This window comes from Natator depressus, chromosome 2, assembly GCF_965152275.1.
Source record: "Natator depressus isolate rNatDep1 chromosome 2, rNatDep2.hap1, whole genome shotgun sequence".
Taxonomy (NCBI): domain Eukaryota; kingdom Metazoa; phylum Chordata; order Testudines; family Cheloniidae; genus Natator; species Natator depressus.
Window position 1 is genome coordinate 85,203,824 of NC_134235.1, and position 23,263 is coordinate 85,227,086.

Here is a 23,263-nt window from a genome sequence, read left to right on the forward strand (position 1 = left end):
AGGTGCCACAAGTACTCCTTTTTTTTTTAAATTAGATAGTCAGTGTTCCTCCCTCTAGTTTAGTCATATGGGAATTGATCCAATACCCGCTGAAGTCAAGGGAAAACCTTCATTGCTTATTATCTCAATATCATCCATTTCCCTCTTTCTCCCATCAATCATACTGCATCAATAGCATTGCAGCACATGGGCAAGTTTGGGTGTTAACAAGTAGTTCAGATTCTTTTCTGGACTTGTTCTATCACTGACAACAAACTGCTCCATCTGTAAATCTAATTTTGGAAAAGTCTGTTAGCAAGCCACTAAAATGTGGGGAAGGCATATTTGGTGCTATTTTCTGTAATAAAATCAGTGCATCTAAAAGAGCTATATAAGGTACACAGTGAGCAGCATTTAGAAATTATTAATTTAAAAGAAACCCTTTAAATACCTTTTTTGGATGCGCAACAATTCAGTAACACATTAAGGAGGAATATGCGAAGGAAGAAACAAGAACAAAAAGTCAGCATTTAAGCAAAATCAGATAATCTGATCGGATGTAAAAGTTAGCTAATTTGCAGGTATAATTTTAACAGCTGCCATGCATTTACAAAGTATCATTTCAGTATTCCTTCCCTCAAACTACTCTTAAGTCATTTCTTGTAAGTACTGATTCTTAGACCATGAGCACTGTTCAAGAATCTGCCTGGAAATGGTTTCTCTGGTATTTAAACCAAAGTAGTAATGGTATTTAAACCAAAGTAGAAGAGCCAAAGGTTGACGGACAGGCAACTTGCCAGCGAACAACAAACCTGCTAGACCATGAAATTAGTTTTTGCTTATTCACCAGTAGCTTTTTCCACATGCTGAGGAGCTTATATCTTCTGATTCTTTTTACAATAGCACTAGCTTTTTCTACCCCCACCCCCGAAGTCACCTTAAACTCCAGAACGTCTTTCACTACAGAACTACTAGTAAACGTGATATCTGGCTATTAAAACATTTTACTGAACGGTTTGTCAGTTTCTCCTTACATTCTGGGTGTGAAGGGCTCTTTCCTAACAATTCATTCTATATTACCATTGAATTATGAGACTCTGAACAATAGGAAACTTACTGACCATATTGCCAGACCTGTTTAAGGCAAGCTTTTTAAAACTTGGATGCCATAAACTTAGGCACCTCAATAATTAGGCCTCTAAAAAAGCAGCCTGACTTTCAGAGGTGCTAAGCATTCACATCCCATGCCTATTAGGCACAGAAGTTTGAAAATATTGGAATTAGTTTTTTATGTTAAATATAAATACATTGAAATATTAGAGGTTCACCCACAGAGACTCCCCTATGCTTACTGCTCTGGGGAAGGCATGATTTATCCTACCCCACACATTGTTTTCTGCTATTGGTCTTCAACCCAAGGGGCAAACGTCTTCTCTGTACCTGAAAATCCTGTCTTGTTGGATCATATTAAAGAAGTTCTGTATTAAAATCACAAATGAGTTTGATTCCCCATAGTTTAAATTCGAGGGTATTACTAATTAAGAGGTCTCTTGGTTTTTGGTACTGTTTCTCTCCCTCTGTGTGTGAAACTTGCAAGCTGCTAATTGTGTTAGTACATTCTAAGACAGAGTCTGTTCTCAAAGCAATTCACAGAGAGAGAGACTCAAAGCAATACTCTAACAACAGAAACAGCACCCAGAGACTCCCCGCCCTTTTGTTGTATTAACAATTGTGATTAAAATAGAGATAGAGGATGTATGTGGATGGATGCTTGGTGTGGATAATAACTGAATGATCAGGGAGGTGCCAGCCTAAGAATCCAGTGTCCATCTGCTGAAGAAGGCGTCAAGTGGAAATAACCAGAGGACCCCCGGAGGGCAGATTGGAATCCACCCAACAGCCTCAAGAATGGGAGAACCAAAGAACAAGATAACATCTAGCAGCACGGAGCCGTCAGGAATGTGCTATCTGCTGATTGATTCAGCAACAGCATGATGAAGCAATTCCCATAGACTGGCATAGGAAGAAATTCCTATAAAAATGGACTCTAGAAAGTGAGAACTTTGGGGTCTGATTCTGCAAACCAACTTCCAGGAGCATCACATGGGCATCTGACAAGGCCCTCCTCATGTCCAGGCCACCTGGCCAGTGGCTTGGCATGAGCAAGTGTGTGTGTGTGTGTGTGTGTGTGTGAATAAATATGAGATTGAATGGAATGTTATAACTATAACTAACTGCTTACTATCATTCTTTCTGTATTCACAATAAATGTGGTATTTTGCCTTTTTCCCTTTAATAAGATCCTGCTGGTTTTTATTTTATTGGTACAACAGTCTGTGCTTGAACTTGTTTCTACTGAAGTCGATGCAAAACTCCCTCTCTATGCCTGATTCTGCAAACACACAGAAATAAGGACCACAAAGACTTGAAAACAGGAGTTTTGACAAGAATTTTAAAGGTTTAAAGTAGTAGTTTCCAACCTCTCCTGTACCGTGACTCCATATTACCACAGGGTAAAAAAAAAATTGGGATATCTCCTCTCATTTATCCATAAGGAACAGGAAGGTATTTGTAACCCCCAAATCTATTGGCATCTCCCTGGGAGAAGAACCCAGGGCTGACAAAAAGTGATAGTACTTCAGAGGGATCATAAAACATGTAATGTTCTTTATCAGATTCATGTAAACAAGTTATTAAACAGTCATATGTAACAATGTAAATGCATATTTTGTGTATACAATATTTTGAACTTTTCTAATTTCAACTTACTACTTTTGAGAACATGACACTAAATAATCAGTGTAAATTAAATTTCAGTTTTAAAATAAGTGGAAAATCTCATAACAATCAGTAACTGTTTCAAGTGGTAGTGTCTCTGCATGACGCTATAAAATGATAAATCATCTTGTAGATCAGTGTATTTTGAAACATGTTCTCTACAGATGTACAAGAAGAATAAAGTTTTCCTTCAAGCAGCAGCAAGTCTGTATAAGCGCTGAGACAGAGGGCAAGAGCAAGACAGTGGGTATAAATGGGCACAGCTCCTCTGATGTAAATGAAACTACAATGAATAACATCAGCTCAGGACCTGGCCCAGAGAACTGTAAAATAAAATAAACTAGTATATGAAATCACTGCATCATTCCCTTATCTTTGATGTCAAAATCTCCCCTCTTAGAAAGAAGCTAATAATTGGGCAAAAAGCGAGAGAGTAGGACAACACAAATCATGCCCGTGAATTGTTTTTCAAAGGTACCAGTTAGCATATATATTACACATAGCCTCCTTCTGTTCTTGGTTGTAGAAAGTAAAATATGTCCTGCCCCTTTTTTTCTAAACTATTTTCTCCTATTTTCTTAAAACAACAGTGACTAGAGAAGAGCAGGAAAATGGTTAAGTTTCCAAAATAAAATGTACATTTACATTTTCTCACTTTACTTTAAAGTAGAATTGTATACTGGTTTAGTTCCTGCTGGAGTTACATAAATTAATTGCACATGCTCTTGTGCATATAGAGAGAGCTCGGCATCTCTGTACATTTAAAAAAATATAGTTACAAGTCACTTTGTGCACATTTTTTGTATAGCGTTTTCAAACACTTAACTTCATACATCGAAGGCACCTGTCTTCATGCAGGACAAACTTCCCAGCAAGTATAAATATTAAGCGATTTTGGATTTTAGGGCCAAAAAAATAAAGGGGAAAAAAATCTGGGAAATCTTTCAAATTAAAAAAGCATGGAAGACCGCTCCTCCCTATCCCTCACCAAAGCTCAAATAACTCAGACGGCCACATGGAATTTTAATCAAAGCTCCAAAAGTAGTTTGCCTTTGTCCTCAGAACAAGCATGAGGCATTTCAGACCAAAGGATAAATTTTTTAGAAACTTGTGATAGCCTGAAGACAGCGATTTGTCGTTCACTTAAACTACAGAAACACTACTGTGATGCTATCATATTTAAAAAAAATTTTTTAAAAAAGGAAAACACACTTTGGACTGAATCCTGCAAACCCTTAGTCATCCAAGCAGCCTTGCTTACTTCATGTGGGAAATGGACTACTTGCATAAGGAAAGGCCTGAAGAATTGCGTCATTAAGTTTCAGAAGTTTCAGGTAGGCTCATCAAGGACTGAACAGTACCCTTAAGGTTCCACATGTTTAATAGGAGGAAAATATCAATTCCTGCTCTATGGTACACTGAATTTCTTCTTTGTTTGGTCATATTCCAAACTGCTTTTCTCTCAGACAGGGGGATTACAGTCCACTACATCATTCTGGGGGTCATCTTTACATCACTGATGAAGCCCTCTAATCCCTTCCCTGTCACTAGATCAACACTTCCTCCCTACCAAAGTACAGGATATACAACTTTACCCACAAAGATTGTCATCAAATGTCACATGTTGCATCAGTTGCTATGTGTTACTTAGTTACTCCCTTAAAATCAGATACTACTGTGCCACTTCCAGGGACTTGGGGTCTATTCACCCTTTAGTCATAATACAGCTTGGCTTAAACTTCACCATTCATCCACTGACCCAAACCTCTACTTTTAAAAATCAAAAAATTCCTGTTTGAGTGCTGGGTGAATAGGCTTATTTTCCACACAGAAAGGCACAATAATAAACACTCTCCATTTAAAGTTTCTCTTTGTGGGGAGAAGGATAGGAGAACGTGATATGTAAAATATTATCCATTGAGATTTCTGTCCTCTGAACTACCGAGTAAACAAGTCCAGCTTTCACCAATAGATTTTGACTGAAAAAAAAGAGAAACAGAAACAAGTCTCACATAGGAATTGTGGTAGTGGATCACACCTGTAGAACATTGTCATAACCATACAGCTAAGGGTAGCCTAGAATTCCTCCTTACCTATAAGGGGTTAAGAAGCTCAAATAACCTGGCTGGCACCTGACCAAAAGGACCAATGGGGAAAGAAGATACTTTCAAATCTGAGGGGAGGGGGGAGGAGGCTTTGTTTGTGCTCTTTGTTTTTGTGTTCTCTTGGGAAGCAGAGAAGCATCAGGTCAGAAAACTCCTTCTCCAATAAACCGTTCTAAAGTGAGTCTCAATATTGCAAAAAGAGTAAGAAAATAAGGCAGGGCATGTTAGATTACCTTTTGTTTTCAACTTGTGAATTTTCCCTGTGCTAAGAGGGAGGTTTATCCCTGTTTTCTGTAACTTTAAAGTTTTGCCTAGAGGGGAATCCTCTGTGTTTTGAATCTGATAACCCTGTAAAGTTACCTTCCATCCTGATTTTACAGAGGTGCTTCTTTTATTTTTTTTTCTTTATAATAAAGTTCTGTTTTTTAGGAATCTGCTTTACCTATTTGGTTGGTATATTAGTCTCAAGCCTTCTCTGGAAGGGGGTGTAGGGCTTGGGGGGATAATTTGGGGGAATTAGAATTCCAGGTGGTCCTTTCCCTGATTCTTTGTCTAAATCACTTGGTGGTGGCAGCATACCATCCAAGGACAAAGGATTTGTGCCTTGGGGAAGTTTTTAACCTAAGCTCGTAGAAATAAGCTTAGGGGGCTTTCATGCGGATCCCCACATCTGTACCCTAGAGTTCAGAGTGGGGAGAGAACCCTGACAAACATCTAATCCAGTGTCTGTTTCTGACAGTGGACAGATGACTCAGAGAAAAGCCCAAGAAACCCCCAGCATGTAGATGTAGGGCAATTTGCTCCTATCAAGACCTCCTTCTAATCACTAGTGGTTAGAGAATGGCCTGTTGTGCCTCTAGAAAACATCACAGGAAATCTGCACAATACACTGCATAGAATAATCATTTTCCCTCATTACAATTCTGATGCAATATACAGGAGACCAAAGTCATCCCTGGTGTAATCACTCTGAAGTCACCGGGGATTAATTTGACCCAAATGTGCCTTTGGCAGTGACAGACTCATTCGGTAGGCTATTGGCAGGCACACTATAAACATACTTCAAATAAGATAAACTGTGATTAGGCTTGAAAAGATTCAGATTTTGATTTTTATGAATCTTGATAAAAATCATGAGTGTTTATTTCCAAGCACCTACACGTTACTCAGATTTTTGAATTAGTATTTTTTGCATTTTCTGGCTAAAAGACTAACAGTTCTTTGTCAAACTCTAATGGCTCTAAAAGTTTACATTCTTAACAGATTTTAAAACAAATTCATAACTTTTGATAAAAATATTTCATTTTTTGTCACAAAGCATGATTGAATACTGATATTTTCACTAACCCATTAACAGGCACAGGCTTATTAGATTTCAAGTGATTTTAAAAAATATTTCTTACTTTTTAAATTAAGCACATAAATTGTCCCACTAAAGTCCACAAGCCTACATATGCTTAAATCTAGGTATGTGCCTAAGTACTTTACTGAATCATGAACTTAGTGGTTTATATTTATTTATTTATTTTGTGGGGTGGGGGTGGAGGAAGATATGAACAATTATTCAGTAATTACAGATTGGCAAACCCAGAGTAACTCCCCTGAAGTCAACAGTGTTACACTGATTTAAAAAAAATCAAACTCTGGGCTCTTCAATGTTCTTTGAAAAGTATTTTCAGATAGTGGTAATATGATAGGCAGTTTGCAATCAGCATAGGCAAATGAATGGAATCCTAGAATTTTAAACAGCATAGATTTCACAACTCTGATTTAAACCAGGTTTTCTGTATATCCTAACACAACTCAAACAATCTCCATTTTAAACTTCCCTCATCTAGCTCTTCTAATCCCGTTAAGTAGAAACAGCATGATCACTAGAGACATTAGGATACAGTACAATTAAATGTATTACATTTTGTCTTTAAAAGACGAATACTCTGTGTGTGCGCTCGTGTGTATACACACACACACAACTCACAGTAAAGAAAAAACACCACATAGCATTACACTTATAGCTAAAGAATACAATAGAAACAAGTGAGTGACAATAAGAGTTATGAGGAGAACAAGTTAATTTCTAAATGTTACAGTCTGATACAAGAGATAAACTAGGTGTATCAGCTTCTTATATATTAAAATAAGGAGAGTTAACAAGAGAAAGCCAGATAGCAAAGTATGTTATTTTTCCATGTTTTATATTAGTAAGTTTTTCCATGAATAAAATACTTCACACAAACCAACTGCTAACACAAGAATGGTAAAAAGAAAAGGAGTACTTGTGGCACCTTAGGGACTAACCAATTTATTTGAGCATAAGCTTTCGTGAGCTACAGCTCACTTCATCGGATGAAGTGAGCCGTAGCTCACGAAAGCTTATGCTCAAATAAATTGGTTAGTCTCTAAGGTGCCACAAGTACTCCTTTTCTTTTTGCGAATACAGACTAACACGGCTGTTACTCTGAAACAAGAATGGTAGAATTTCACCACTGGGCTGCCATAATGTATATGTCAGTAAAGAAGCACAAATAATGGTCCACTACTGTTGTTTAATGCTCACTAACTACCTCAGATCAAGTAATTTTTGTCTTGATACATGTACACTAGTGCAAATCTGTAGTAACTCTACTGAAGTCAATGAAAGTACAGTCATATAAAACCAGAAGTGAGCCTAATTCTGTCTTTGTACCAATGTCATTCCATTAAGTAAGTCCTGATTTAATAAGTAAATGTGTAAATGAGTTCATAATCAGGCCCATTGACTAGTACAGAAAAGCTTAAAATCAAACAGCTCCATGCCAATTATTCCTGAAAGAGCTGGACTCCTGGGCAATTCCATCACAATGAAAGGGCCAACTGCTGATTTACACACAGGTCTTTTAAAATGTTTATTTGATCTGTTGAATTATGTTTTCAGCTGTAGCACAACCCCCAGAACTTTGCATGGAGGCTTTCATAAATGTAAATAAACTAAAATCTCCAACAGTATAAATATAAAGGGAACATTAAAACTTTTCATGTTAATTTTATCTGCATTTATGTTCCTTGGGTGAATTCCTGTCCCAGAGACGTCAATGAGACTTTTCCCATTGACGTCATTAGAGCCAGGATTTTGCCCATTAAGTCTATTACTTGTACAGTCCAACAACAAAATTTGTTAATGATCAAACCTAAAGTATGGAAGCTCTTTTGAATTATGCTGATCTTCTATACTATTCTTCATCTGTCTTTATATTTTTAAAACGTCACTCATATTTTCCTAATGTGTCATATTAACAAACTAATACACTTTGGAAAAATTGAAACATTCTTCACCCAAGATTTTCCTTTTTCAGGAAATCTGTATTTTTTTCCATCCAGTGTCTCACTTGTGTTATACAGATCAATCACAATTCAAAAACCAGACCCCTTAAAGTCTTTATGGAATTAACTCTACAGTGAAATTATTCTTAAATGTCTTTTGGCACTGGTGAAATTTCCAGTATAAGTCATTGGGCTGCATCTTCTAAGGTGAGTAATAAAATAGGAATTGTAAGGTCTGATAGGACTTTTTTCTTTTAAGATAAGGAACAAAAATATGCAATACTTCACACTTTGTGCTTTGCAAACTTCATTATATCTGTTCTCTAGTAGCCACCATTCTGTCAGTTACTGAAGCACTGGATAACAGTAGACTTATTAATATATTGTCTAGACTTCTTCAAACAAAATGAAACTACTGGATGAAACAACTGGTAAGTCTCCAACACTGTATATTTTTAAATGTGTGCTTCTAATTTATGCAGAATATCTCCCAATTCCTAAAATCACTGTCATTTTCTCAGCATTAGAGAAAAGAAGTAGGATACAGGGAACACCTAATTTCAATATATGAAGACTAAAAGCTCAATTCATTTCTTAATTACTCCAGTTTTACACTGTTGTAAGTGCAATGTAGTTGCACAGGGAGTAAAAGGAGGTTAATGCAGTGGTGAATCGGACCCAAGGGATCTATATATTAGTACAATGCTTGATAAAGGTGCTGATACAGTTAGTACCCTATATAAAATAAAAAATCCACAGGCTACTCAAAGCTTTTTGAGATGAAGACAATTTCATTCAACCTCTGAGATTAGGCCTTTTCAATTTATTAACTGGATACACTGACCACGGGAGACTCTCTCTTCTCGTCCCCTTTCCTTCCCACCAAGCCAGCCTAAATCACTGCAGACTGATAGCAAAGAAAAGCTTAAACAAATATGATAGACACACATTCTCTGCATCCTCTAGAGTCTATCTCCAAGGTCACTTACAGCTAACAGTAAAAACAAAGACAGAATTGAGGGGGAAATAAAGCCTTCATTTCAGGAAGGCAGTTGCTTAACTATGATGACTTCTCATGTGGGAATCAAAAGGTGGGCTGGGTCTCGCAGAGCAATGAAAGAGCTCAACAAAATGATATATCTTATATTTGTAAAACTGTCTTCAAACACAAAGCTTTAATTGAATTTAGCGGAAATTGGTCAGGGAATGTCCTTGACAAGGATCTTTACTGTTTAATAAACCATTAAAAAAATCTTAACATGTTAAAGCTCATAAAACCACTGCAGAAACTCAGTTCTACCCACTGTCTGCACAAGAAGAAAGTAGCAGAACCAATATGGAACATGGCTGTTGGGGGAAGCACAGAAGGGGAATAGAAATATCAACTCTGTGGCATGCTCCTTTTTCCTCAACTCAGTAGGTGTCCTCTGTGGGTGTCTTACAGGCTTTTGCCACTCTTGGAAGGCTTAGGCCAGGAGTGAAACTGGGTAAAGACAGAATGACAGACAGACAGCTGCAGCGGCACAAGAGCCAGCAAACAGAGCTGTAAACGGAGGAGTTTGAGCGGGAGTTCTGTTGGAGGAGAAGATATTTACTAACAGGACTTAGGTGAGAAGGTGATGACAAATACAGAGGCAGCAGTGGGAGTGACCCAAGTAGTGGAAGACACAATGAAGATGACTGGATGTAGAAGCTGAGGCATGTACATGATCCTGGAGGGGGTTCCTGAAAAGAGTTCCATCTGCATGAAGTGCCGCCAGATAGAGGTGATGGAAGAAAAGATCCGAAGATTGGAGATGCAGGTGGAGACTCTGGTTGAGTTTAGAAGGGGGTTCGAGCGGATGATGGAGCAAAGACATGAGGAGACTGAGGGGAAAAGCTCAGACTTGCAGATGGAAGCAGGACCGAAGAACTCTGAGGGCAGACTGCTGGGTGAGGAAAGTGGACAGTGGAAGCATGTGACTAAGAGAACCAGGCAGAGGAAAAGACGGGCTAGTGAAGGAGAAACAGAGCTCAGGAACAGGTTTGCGGAGTTGGAAAATGAAGAAGGGGCACAGCAGGTGGTCACTGAAGGTGAGAGGGCAAGGAAGAAGAGAAGAGCAGCTAGTCCTATCGGAACAGGGCAAGAGTCAATGGAGATAACACCAAATATGAGCCCCAGGAGGATACGGGATGGGTTGCAGAGGATTGCAAGGGACAATCAGAATCGAGAGGACTTGCAGCCAGAGGGAACAGGAGATAGACTGGAGAATCACACCACCACCAGGAAAAGGCATGTCTATGTGACTGGGGACTCCTGAGAGGAATGACAGGCTGAGAGGAACAACAGGCCTGTAACAAGAGCTGATCCAGAGAACAGAAGGGTGTGCTGTCTGCCAGGTGCTAAGATACAAGATGTGGACCTGAGGCTGAAGAGGATCCTAACAGGAGCGGGAAAGAATCCACTGATTGTCCTTCATGTGGGAACAAATGATAGGCTAGATTCTCGCTGGAATGTATCAAGGGAGACTATGCCAGGCTGGGATGTATGGCCACTGGGAAGCATTCATGGACAGAGGACTGTTCTCTTGGGATGGACTTCACCTGAGTAAGGAGGGAAATAGACTTCTAGGATGGCATAACTGATCAAGAGAGCTTTAAACTAGGAATCTGGGGGAGATGGTTGGGAGATGTCCAGGTAATCTCCACGCCGGATTTTAACATTGAGAGGGAAGAAAACAAAGTAAAAAAGGATACAGCCGTGGGTAGCAGAATGGACATAAGGAGGAAGGGCAGTGTACATACCAGTCTAATAGAATAGACTGTGCCTAATTGGTTAAAGAATGTGAGTGAGGCCAAACAGCAAAAATTAAGATGTTTGTACACTAATGCAAGGAGCCTAGGTAACAAAATGGAGGAACTAGAGCTACTGGTGCAGAAAGTGAAACCAGACATTATAGGGATAACAGAAACATGGTTGAATAGTAGTCATGACTGAACTACAGGTATTGAAGGGCATGTGATGTTTAGGAAAGACAGAAATAAAGGCAAAGGTGGTGGAGTAGCATTGTATATCAATGATGAGGTAGACTGTAAAGAAATAAGTGATGGAATGGATAAGACAGGGGGAAGAAAGCTACTAGAACCTCCCCTGGGATAGTGATTGGGGTGTGCTATAGACCGCCGGGATCCGATCTGGATATGAGACCTCTTTAATGTTTTTAATGAAGTAAATACTAATGGGAATTGTGTGATCATGGGAGACTTTAACTTCCCTGATATAGACTGGAGGGCAAGTGCTAGTAATAATAATAGGACTCAGATTTTCCTGGATGCGATAACTGATGGATTCCTTCACCAAGTAGTTGCTGAATCAACAAGAGGTGATGCCATTTTAGATTTGGTTTTGGTGAGTAGTGAAGATCTCACAGAAGAAATGGTTGTAGGGGACAAGCTTGGTTCGAGCGATCATGAGCTAATTCAGTTCAAACTAAATGGAAGGATAAACAAAAATAGATCTCTGACTAAGGTTTTTGATTTCAAAAGAGCTAACATTAATAAATTAAGGAAATTAGTTCAGGAAGTGGATTGGACTGAAGAACTTGCAGATCTAAAGGCGGAGGCCTGGAATTACTTCAAGTCAAAGTTGCAGAAACTATGAGAAGCCTGCATCCCAAGAAAGGGGGAAAAATTCATAGGTAGGAGTTGTAGACCAACCTGGATGAGCAAGCATCTCAGAGAGGTGATTAAGAAAAAGCAGAAAGCCTACAAGGTGTGGAAGATGGGAGGGATTAGCACGGAAAGCTACCTTATTGAGGTCAGAACTTGTAGGGATAAAGTGAGAAAGGCCAAAAGCCATGTGGAGTTGGACCTTGCAAAGGGAATTAAAACCAATAGTAAAAGGTTCTATAGCCGTATAAATAAGAAGAAAACAAAGAAAGAAGAAGTGGGACTGCTAAACACTGAGGATGGAGTGGATGTTAAGGATAATCTAGGAATGGTCCAATATTTAAACAAATACTTTGCCTCACTCTTTAATGAGGCTAACGAGGAGCTTAGGGATAATGGTAGGATGACAAATAGGAAGGAGGATATGGAGGTATATATTACCACATCCAAAGTAGAAGCCAAACTTGAACAGCTTAATGGGACTAAATCGGGGGGCCCAGATAATTTTCATCCAAGAATATTAAAGGAATTGGCACATGAAATTGCAAGCCCATTAGCAAAAATTGTTAATGAATCTGTAAACTCAAGGGTTGGACCGAATGACTGGAGAATTGTTAACATAGTTCCTATTTTTAAGAAAGGGAAAAAAAGAGATCCAGGTAACTACAGGCCTGTTAGTTTGACATCTGTAGTATGCAAGATCTTGGAAAAAATGTTGAAGGAGAAAGTAGTTAAGGACATTGAGGTCAATGGTAATTGGGACAAAATATAACATGGCTTTACAAAAGGTAGATCATGTCAAACCAACCTGATCTCCTTCTTTGAGAAGGTAACAGATTTTTTAGACAAAGGAAACGCAATGGATCTAATTTACCTCAATTTCAGTAAGGCACTTGATACGGTTCCACATGGGGAATTATTAGCTAAACTGGAAAAGATGGGGATCAATATGAAAATTGAAAGGTGGATAAGGAACTGGTTAAAGGGGAGACTACAACAGGTCACCCTGAAAGGTGAACTGTCAGGCTGGAAGGAGGTTACTAGTGGAGTTCCTCAGGGATCAGTTTTGGGACCAATCTTTTTATTACTGACCTTGGCACAAAAAGCGGGAATGTGCTAATAAAGTTTGCGGATGACACAAAGAGGTACTGCCAATACAGAGAAGGACCAGGATATCATACAGGAAGATCTGGATGACCTTGTAAACTGGAGTAATAGTAATAGGATGAAATTTAATAGTGAAAAGTGCAAGGTCATGCATTTAGGGATTAATAACAAGAATTTTTGTTATAAACTGGGGACGCATCACTTGGAAGTAACAGAGAAGGATCTCGCAGTATTGGTTGATCACAGGATGACTATGAGCCGCCAATGTGATATGGCAGTGAAAAGAGCTAATGCGGTCTTGAGATGCATCAGGCGAGGTATTTCCAGTAGAGATAAGGAGGTGTTAGTACCATTATACAAGGCACTGGTGAGATCTCATCTGGAATATTGTGTGCAGTTCTGGTCTCCCATATTTAAGAAAGATGAATTCAGACTGGAACAGGTTCAGAGAAGGGCTACTAGGATGATCCAAGGAATTGAAAACCTGTCTTATGAAAGGAGACTCAAAGAGCTTGGCTTGTTTAGCCTAACCAGAAGAAGGCTATGGAGAGATATGATTGCTCTCTATAAATATATCAGAGGGATAAATACCACGGAGGGAGAAGAATTATTTAAGCTCAGTACCAATGTGGACACAAGAACAAATAGATATAACCTGGCCATCAGGAAGTTTAGACTTGAAATTAGATGAAGGTTTCTAACCATCAGAGGAGTGAAGTTCTGGAACATCCTTCCAAGGGAAGCAGTGGGGGCAAAAGACATATCTGGCTTCAAGACTAAGCTTGATAAATTTTATGGAAGGGATGATATGATGGGATAGCCTAATTTTGGCAATGAATTGATCTTCAACTATTAGCAGTAGATATATCCAATGGCCTATGATGGAATGTTAAATGGGTTGGGATCTGAGTTACTACAGACAATTCTTTCCTGGGTGTCTGGCTGGTGAGTCTTGCCCACATGCTCAGGGTTTAGCTGATAGCCATATTGGGGTCAGGAAGGAATTTTCCTCCAGGACAGATTGGCAGAGGAAGGGGTTTTTTGCCTTCCTCTGCAGCGTGGGGCACAGGTCACTTGCTGGAGGATTCTCTGCACCGTGAAGTCTTTAAACCACAATTTGAGGACTTCAATAGCTCAGACATAGTTTAGAGGTTTGTTACAGGAGTGGGTGGGCGAGATTCTGTTGCCTGCGTTGTGCAGGAGGTCATACTAGACGATCATAATGGTCCCTTCTGACCTTAAAGTCTGAGTCTAAGAAGAAAGTAGCAGAACCAATACGGAACATGGCTGTTGGGAGAAGCATAGAAGGGGAACAGAAATATCAACTCTGTGGCATGCTCCTTTTTCCTCAGCTCAGTAGGTGTCCTCTGTGGGTGTCTTACAGGCTTTTGCCACTCTTGGAAGGCTTAGGCCAGGAGTGAAAGTGGGTAAAGACAGAATGAGTCAGTGTGCATGCACTTATAGAAAAGTCTCATCGAATCAAGCAGAGATTAAACCAGCAGGGTTTTACAGGAAATACTATAAAAACCAGATCATCTTCTCCTTTGATAAAAACCAGGACTCAGAGAGACCTACCCACATTGTCCTGTCAGGGGCAAACAGGAAAAAAATTATAGGGGTCTGCCCACACACTGGGGGCTCCTCATGGGAACAAAAAAATCTTATAGAGGGATTGGCCCGTACATTTTCTGCATCTACCCATTTGCAAAGGGGGGGTTGAAGGCTTATGCTTTGATGGCATTATATCAACATAGCTATGCTCCTACATGGCTTCTGGTTTTCATGTAAAATTTTAAGTGTAATCAATTTAACTATAAAATAAATTTATTTCCTAATTCTAATTTCCTAAATCAAATTCCTGTAAAATTTTACATTCATACTTATTTTTAATGCCTGACAATAATGTATCATGAACTTTGATTTCAGTGGAAATATGCCATATTTTTTTCTCAACAGAGCAACATTATTGCAAAAGCATACAAATACAACCTTTAGTTAAAAAGAAATAGTAGAAGTAATTACTGTAGCAGGAGCATTAGTCATTATACACTAAGACAGATCTGCCTGCTCTTTATAATATGAAGTAGTACCCCATAAATAGTCCCACTGAAGAGAACTGGAAATTAAAAGACCATAATTCAGTGCCCATTCTATGGTACCTGCATGTATCAGCATTCTAGGGCAGCTCACAAAAGTAGAGAATTGCTTACTGATGTAATTTTATTAAGATGATGTTGAAGTAAAAAGAAAACGGTACAGAGTTTAAGCATAGAAGTTTCTGGTTATCAGGGAATATGGTACAGACTATCAAGGGGTGCGAAATTCGGTTTAGGAACGGGTGGCGTAAGGAATACATAATCTGCAATCTCCCAAATTGGGGGTAAAAGTTTAACGGGTCAAAGTACAGACATTGAGATATTGGGGTATGTTGTTCATATAATGGCTATGTTCAGGTGTGGAGTATAATGAGTGGATACGATGATGAGGATGGATTTACCCTCGTTTGGTGGGATTTAATGTTCAGTGAGTTTATGGTTCCAGTTCATATGGTCCAATGGAAAAAGTCTCTTTTTTCATTGGATGAAGTGAGCTGTAGCTCATGAAAGCTTATGCTCAAATAAATTTGTTAGTCTCTAAGGTGCCACAAGTACTCCTTTTCTTTCTATAGATACTATAGTTCTTTGTCCCATCAGGAAGGCCATCTCAGCATGGAATGACTCAGTCTTTTATCCCTTTATAAACAAAGACATAGAAAAAAGGAGACAGGCTCTGTCTGAAGATCCTTGCTTTGTGTGAAAGTGCTGTAAATACCAACAACTAATCAAGATATGCTGATAATTTACAGGAGATACACTTTTCAGCCTTTAGGGCATGAAAAAAATATTTATGGCAGACAAGTGGGTTTTTATCTTAATCTTCAGCCTACTTAGAATGCATTCACAAGATTTTTCTCCTTCACATACCTTTGTACTCTGTGGGTAGAACAAAGACCATGTTGCTCTTTAGCTTTGGCTTTCTTTTAAAATAAAATAGAAGGAAAATGTAAAAGAAATAATATGAGCAAAATTTGACATTTAAGGATACACTGATTAGGGCTGGCATTTAATGTTCTATTTTAGAAAGTTTCTCATCCAGGAATGTATCTTGTTCTATTTCAGTCACCATGGATAGCTGAAGTATCTCCTGATTCTTTTCCCCCCTAAACTGAACATCTGAGTGATAAAAATTGGCAGTTAATTGAGATTTACATACCAGTGCTCTTTTTCATCCCAAAATATTAGAATGCTGCTTAATATCAGTCTATGGGCCATATATTTTTATTGCACACATGGAGGCAACATTCCTAAGGGATGTATAGTACAGTGAAGCAGCACTACATCAGACTACCTGATAGGTAGGCAGATTAAAGTGGGACTTGTGTAGTATGCACGACTAAAAAGCTCACTATACAAAGGCCTTACCTGCCCATTTTCTGTAAAAGAAAGTGCACAGCCCTTAACACCAGAACTTGAGGTTGCTGTTGTGGCCCTCATTCTCACAGGTGCACGCACGCACACACACACAGTAGTAGAGGGTCCCGGTTTGTACTTGACGCTCCGAGACCAGTGATAATGAGGGGCACTGAGCATTGTAGACTGCTGTACAACAGATACTTCTGCCCAACTGTTTTTTATTGTAAGAAGATACATGGGTTTTCAGTCTTATCATGGAACATCGATTAACTCAAATAAATTGGTTAGTCTCTAAGGTGCCACAAGTACTCCTTTTCTTTTTGTGAATACAGACTAACAGGGCTGCTACTCTAAAACCTGTCATTCTGTCCCTGACTTATCGCACCTTTTTAGCTCATCATTTCACTGTTCCTAATTGCAGTTTGCTTGCACTACTGCCTTTCTGAGTTTCCCATATAGATTGAAACAGAGCACTCAGTTTCTTTTCCAGATGTCAAGGGATTTACAGCTTCTTTTAATATTATCTTAACAGGATTTTTAAAAGTATATGATATTTATATGGATAAAAGCATAACCAGAATTACCATATCTAGAGTTGCAATAATAAATGTTAAAAAATAAACAAGAGCATTGGAAGAGATATAATTTCTCCTGTTGGAGAGCATAAGCCAACTATTGGCATTCAGAAAGCAACTTTCCCTAGGAGTCCATCATCACATAACACAAGGTTTCTTATACCTGCTTGTGAAACATCCGGTACTTACCACTGCTGGAAACAAAATACAAGATTGGAAGGATTATTGGTTTGATCCAGTATAGCAATTCCTAAATTCTTATGACATGCTTTTTCATTCTGCACCATGCAATATTTAGGGACATATTGTCCAGCACATCTTGAAAGTTCAAATTGACTTTTTTGAAAGTGTTACAAAAGTTGGTTTCAATTAATTCCAAATTAAAACATAAAATTCACAATTTTGTGAAGGTCTGAAAGTGACCCTGTCATCATATAAAACATGCATTTGACTAGCATGTAGTTCTGCACAAGGAAGAGTATGTGCCTATGTGTGTGTGCTAGATAGCATACAAAGACTTCCCTCATTTGGCACAGATGATTGTGAATGGAGAAAAGGCCTAAATTACTGATTCCAAATTCCCAGGTCCATGGACAGCAAGGTTACTGCAACACACTCTGACTCATAAAAATGAGTTGAGGTATGACCCACTGACATGCAGCTGAATAAAGCTGCAATCTACAATGTAATCACTTTGGAAGTCACCACTGCTACCTGCCTATAAAAAAGCTGCTTTCTTTATTGAGAGATTGGGTGTTGAATCGACAGAAGTAACACTACAACAGTTTGACAAGTAGTGGGAAATCCAATTCAATAACAAGAATTAGGTCCATTAATTACCTAATCAATGTTTGTATGCAGTGTTGTTGTAGCAATGTTGATCCCAGGATATTAGAGAGACAAGGTGGGTGAGGTAACATAATATATTGGACCAACTTCTGTTGGTAAGAGCTTGAAACCTTATCTCTCTCACCAACAGCAGTTGGTCTAATAAAAGATATTGCCTCACCCACCTTGTCTCTGTAATCAGTGTTTGCCATTCTATAACCAAGAGGAAAAATTAGGATAGATATGCTATCAAAATACCTAATAAATTTAATGTGTAGTAAAATATCCATCTTATATGGAAGAAACCTTTCAAATTTACACATAACAGTGTTTAGATTACTGATTGAAAGACTAGACCACAGAATTTTCTTTACCATGCTGTGTTGCTTTTTCACACAGGAGACAATAGAATCTTCTGACAAACCAACACAACTATTGTATTCTATAGTTTCCTGATTTGCTGTCAGGAAATATGCAGACATGTACTGAAAAGCAGGAAATGCTGAAGAGATAATTTTATCAATGGTATTTTCATGGGCATTCTAAGATAATTTTTGTTTTGTGATCTCAGCACCAACTGTGGTCTAGTCTTTCAAACCTTTCCAGCAGTGCAACAAACCAGGTTTTAAGATTCCCTTGATATTAAAAAGTATAGATATTCTGAACTTCAGCTGTTTTTACTTTCTCCAAAAGTAATACAATCATTTGTATTGCCATAACATTCCCTGCATTTTTTTTGGATTAGTATCATGAGATAAATAACGGAATGTTAAACTTTTGTAAGACCATTATCCACCAGATGGGTTCTGATATTCACCACTTTAATGGTATCATCCACATCAACATGCAAAGAAATCTGTAAGCTAATGGAAAGAATGATTTTCTGACCCAATCTTTGAAAAAGAAACACAGAAACAACCAAGCGAAAGAAAGAAAAGAGTACAGTAACCACTAAATAAAACTGACAAGATGAGGTTTAGCTACAATCAAATTTGATGGAATATGTAATCTCCAATATAAAGTCAAGATTCATTTCGTCAGCAAGTCTTCAAATTACTGTGTAAAACATTATTTGAAATATTAATAATATACCTGTTGCATTAATTTACAGCAGTTTTTGCAATCTGACCCTTGAGAATTTGTGTGTGTGAAACTTAGGGTTTCCACGTTCACAGTTACTTGCCCTCTTGTAAAAGTGTAGTATTTTTTATTACTGTTTATGCTGTTAAAACTATATGCTAATATACTTTAAATGGCAGTTAATACTGAAAGACTTTGACATTTTAAATGACCTGATGAATATGCACTTACATATTCTACCTAAATGTCCATAACATAGCTATAGATTTTGCCTTGCCTTGTATTGGTTTGTTTGTTTTTAAATAGACTAGTCATCTAAAGAAGTACAGGTAAATTTACTCAATGCTCTCACATATACATGGATTCAGAATTTGACAACATATATTTGGGCTCAATCCTGCATGCCTTACTCAGGCAATAGAAGTTTTGAATGTACAATCATGGTAATAAACACATTTGCAATGTGTAAACTTCCAGACGCCAACATATGTCTATCTTGAATGCCATACTTCAACTTACTGATTTCATTTAGGAAAATTAAGTCCTACATATATCCAGCATGTAGCCAGCATTTCTAATTAATTTCTTCAGTAGAGACTTAATTATGACCACTAAAATCAATCAGAGTTTTGCCGCTCACTTCACTGGGAGCTGGATCAAGCCCCAAATGAGAGTTTCTGGTCTATAACTAACACCATTGCAAAACAGTCCCCAGAATTCGAGAAATAACAGTGGCTCTGTAACTTTCTCTCTAACTTTCTAAAGGGGAAAAAAATCTTCAATGTTGAGCTTAGACCTAAAGAAAGAGTATGAGAAAGTTATTAGAAAAACAAAGACTTCTAACAGATGACTCCAGTAAGCTTAAGAGTATAATGCTGAATAATTACTCCAATTTACATGTGTAAAAGACTTCAGTCCTCATTCTTCATATAGCAATTGTCTAGTTTATGTAAATAAACCCTGCTCCCATGGACTACCAAAGCATTTAACATTAGTCACTAGGGAACAACGGCCCTTTCCACCATGAATTTGTAGGATCCCTGCCAGCAAAACCAGTGCAGTTCTGATGTGTAAAGGGATGCTGGGTGTGGGGGTTAAAACTAATACAGATCATGGAGAGGGATCCATGTTCTCCACAAAAGGCAAAATGAGTTTGGGGTAGGCCAAAGGCTGGCTGAGGTGAGAGCATGGTAAGAGAATCAGGAATAGGAAGATCCTTTGGTAACTTTCCTCAATGAGGGGACACGGTAGAGATGCAGAGACTATTCCAGCTAAGTTTTCTCCTGTTAAGGTCCCCAGTGTCTAATCAAGAGATGGAAACTGGGACTGGGGACTAGATTGATCTCCAGATGTTAAAAAAAAGTCTTTAATATTGATCTAAAGCAGCATGCATCCTTCATAAAGGCAGTGATTCCAACCACTAACAGGGAAGGGCAAAGCAAGCAAATAGTCTAGAGCCCTGCAACCTCCTGGCTGGGGCAGACAGTTGCACTTGGGGAATTGGCCCCCTGGGCTGGGCAAAGCAGTAAGCAGGCTGCAACTCCTGGGAAGGGCAAAGCAAGCAAACAGTCTATAGGCCTTACTTCCCTCTGGGATGGGACCTAGACCAGGCAGCAGCCTCCTGGCCTGACCTGCCAAGCAACACTTCAAAAGTAGCAGAAGGAAATGCCACAAGCAACCAAACCTACTACAACTCTGGGCAGAGTTATTCACTATTAAAATGCTTTTTAAAGAACCCTTGCAAAAGCCATTTTTGAAATTGACCAGCACTAGCTTAGTTCACTGCCAGCTAATATTTGACCTCCTCTTATGAGCTCAGCTCCACTTATACATGGAGTTAGTTACTTCTGATTTACACCAGGAAAAGTGAGAAAATCTTTGTGCCGGACCCTCTTCCTCCAAATAAGAGTACCTGGGGGCAGGGACCGCGTCTTATCTGTCAAACATCGACTGCAGTGATGCTCAAGGGGGGAGGGGGACTATTAGGAGTGGCAAATATTACGCCTAAAATGATAAGGAATTCAGACCCCGGGGGAATAAAGCACTGTGGTTAATCTCTGCACCCAGCCAGTCAACAGCAGCGGCACATAAGTATTTGTGTCCTCATCTAAACGGTGTGTAGTTTCCCAGATACCACGATAGGCTCCTTATAAAGGTAATGATAAACTAATAATGGCAAAGCCACCCTGGTATACCGGCTTGGTCCCCTAAACGCTTCCCCTCGGCAATAGCAATGCCTAGCCGAGCCTCTGACTTTGCTAAAGCCCATCCTTTCCAGGGGACACGGGCTGATTCACCGGCAGCCCAGAGCCGGCTGCCCAGTCCCCTTTCCAGCCGGCGGAGCGGGAGGAGGGGAAAAGGCGGCCCCCAGGGGCTGGGGGAGGAAGCCGGGCTAGGCAGGCTCACAATAGCCCCCGGAGCCCCAAGCAGCCGAGTGGCGAGTGGGGGGCAGGGAGAGAGAGGAGCCTGGTTCTGGCTGGCTGCCTCTGCTAGGAGACAATGCAAAGCGGGCTTTGCGGAGAGAGTGTCCGCCCCATTCATTCCCAGCGCCCAGCCCGCGTGTCACTGCTCCGAGGGGGATGGGGCAGCAGCCGGAGTTTCCAACAGAAGTTTAAAAAGTGCTCCAGGAACCCGCGATGGCCCGTCCCGAGAGGGGGCGAGTGGCCCCGGCGGCGGGGGAGGGCCCCTTGCCCTGGGATCGCGCCTCACTTCAAAGAGCCCCTTCGTGCTGCAAAGCCGCGGGGCGGCCCCTTTGCCACAGCAGCAGCGAAGCCGGGCAGCCCCCACCCCCAGTGCCAGCAGATGAGGAGATAAAAGAGCTACCGGGGCGGGGGCTGTGATTTACAGAGGCTGGGGAGAGATGGGGCGATGGGAAAAAAGGGCGAAGAGGACAAAGCTCACGGGAATGGGGAGGGAGAGAGATCAAGGACTGAAGGAGAAAACAAGAGACACTGAACCATGCTCTTCTTCAGGCCCCTCATTTCGGGTCTGTCGGACTCTAGGCGAGGCCGAACACCGTGTGCTCCGAAGTGCGAGTCTGATACATTTCACAATGCGGGTATAGACAAGGGCAAGTTGCATTTTAGTCCGGAGCTGATCACGCTAAACCCTGGCGGGGAGCCTTATTGCTCCGTCCCCCACCGAGGCCAACCCCCCTAGGGGCCGGGGTAGCTTCCGATTTTCGGTATATTGGAAGCAGAGCTGCAGAACAGTATTCAAGAAAGCAAATTCCGAGCCCGTCCCGTCCCCCAGAAAGCCGGCGGCGCAGCCACCACGGAAGCGTGGCCCGGCCAAAGCCAGCGCAAACAGCCCCCGCATGCAACAAGTTCCCTTCAGCGGCTTCCGCCAAGCCCTCCCCCCCCGTCTGCGCTCTGATCTCCAGGCTGGGGGTGCCGGGCTCTCACCTCGAAGCTGGCACTCCCCTGCCGCCCACAGCAGAGACGCCAGCAGCAGCCATCGGCAGGAGCAGCAGCAGGGCATCTCCCCCCGGCTCATGCAGCAGCAGCGGTACCTCAGGCGGCTGTGTTTGCCCTGGGGAGCAAATGCTTCTTTTACGCTTTTCCCTCCCGCTCCAGGAAAACCCACCTCTCCCCTTCCCTTGTCACCCTTTCTTATCTCCCCCTCACTCTGCACAGCGAGTGAGCCTTCCATAGCCAGGCACGGAGAGAGGGCGTGGCACAAACCTCTCCGAGAGGGGAGGCTACTGCAGAGCCCTGGGCTTCAAGGGAGGGAGCGGGCCAGTGCTGGTGGCTGTAAAAGGGGCACGTTCCTTGCACCCAAACTCCAGAGCCTCGTGGGAGTGAGGCTCCGATCGAGCGTTGCTTCGGAATTGATTCTTGGAGCTAATACTGCGCCTGGAACCCCCCCCCTCTCTTTGGTTTGCTCCGCCAGTAGCTGTGGTAGCAAGAGACGCTGAGTTGGGGGGCGGGGTGTAAGTCCCATGTGCGGAAAGGTTTCCCAGCTCCTGAGAGGGTGAAATAGTGTAGCATTAGGCACGGCTCAATGGGGCGCCTTATGGTCTCGGACACCATCCAATGGTCCAGGGACATCTACATCGAACACATCCCCGGCCACCGACAGTACCAGGAGGTGTGAGCCGGTCTGACATCGTGCATCAACTATGAGAAAGGGACAGAGAGACTTTTTCCATTGGACCATATGAACTGGAACCATAAACTCACTGAACGTTAAATCCCACCAAATGAGGGTAAATCCATCCTCATCATCATATCCACTCATTATACTCCACACCTGAACATAGCCATTATATGAACAACATACCCCCATATCTCAATGTCTGTACTTTGACCCATTAACCTTTTACTGTCAATCGGGGAGATTGCAGATGATGTATTCCTTACGCCTCCTGTTCCTAAATCAAACTTCACACCCCTTGATCATCTGTACCTTA

The 23,263-nt window shown here is 40.7% G+C and overlaps 1 protein-coding gene across 1 annotated transcript in view; it reads right to left on the reverse strand.

The window, feature by feature from the left end:
- LAMA1 (laminin subunit alpha 1) overlaps nt 1-22,452 on the reverse strand; it is a 157,983-nt gene extending 135,531 nt beyond the window's left edge. The window contains exon 1 of the mRNA XM_074944605.1: nt 22,257-22,452. Coding sequence (XP_074800706.1) covers nt 22,257-22,347 — 91 coding nt within the window. The 5' untranslated portion in view covers nt 22,348-22,452. The remainder of the gene's footprint in view (nt 1-22,256) is intronic.
- Nucleotides 22,453-23,263: the final 811 nt, after the last annotated feature.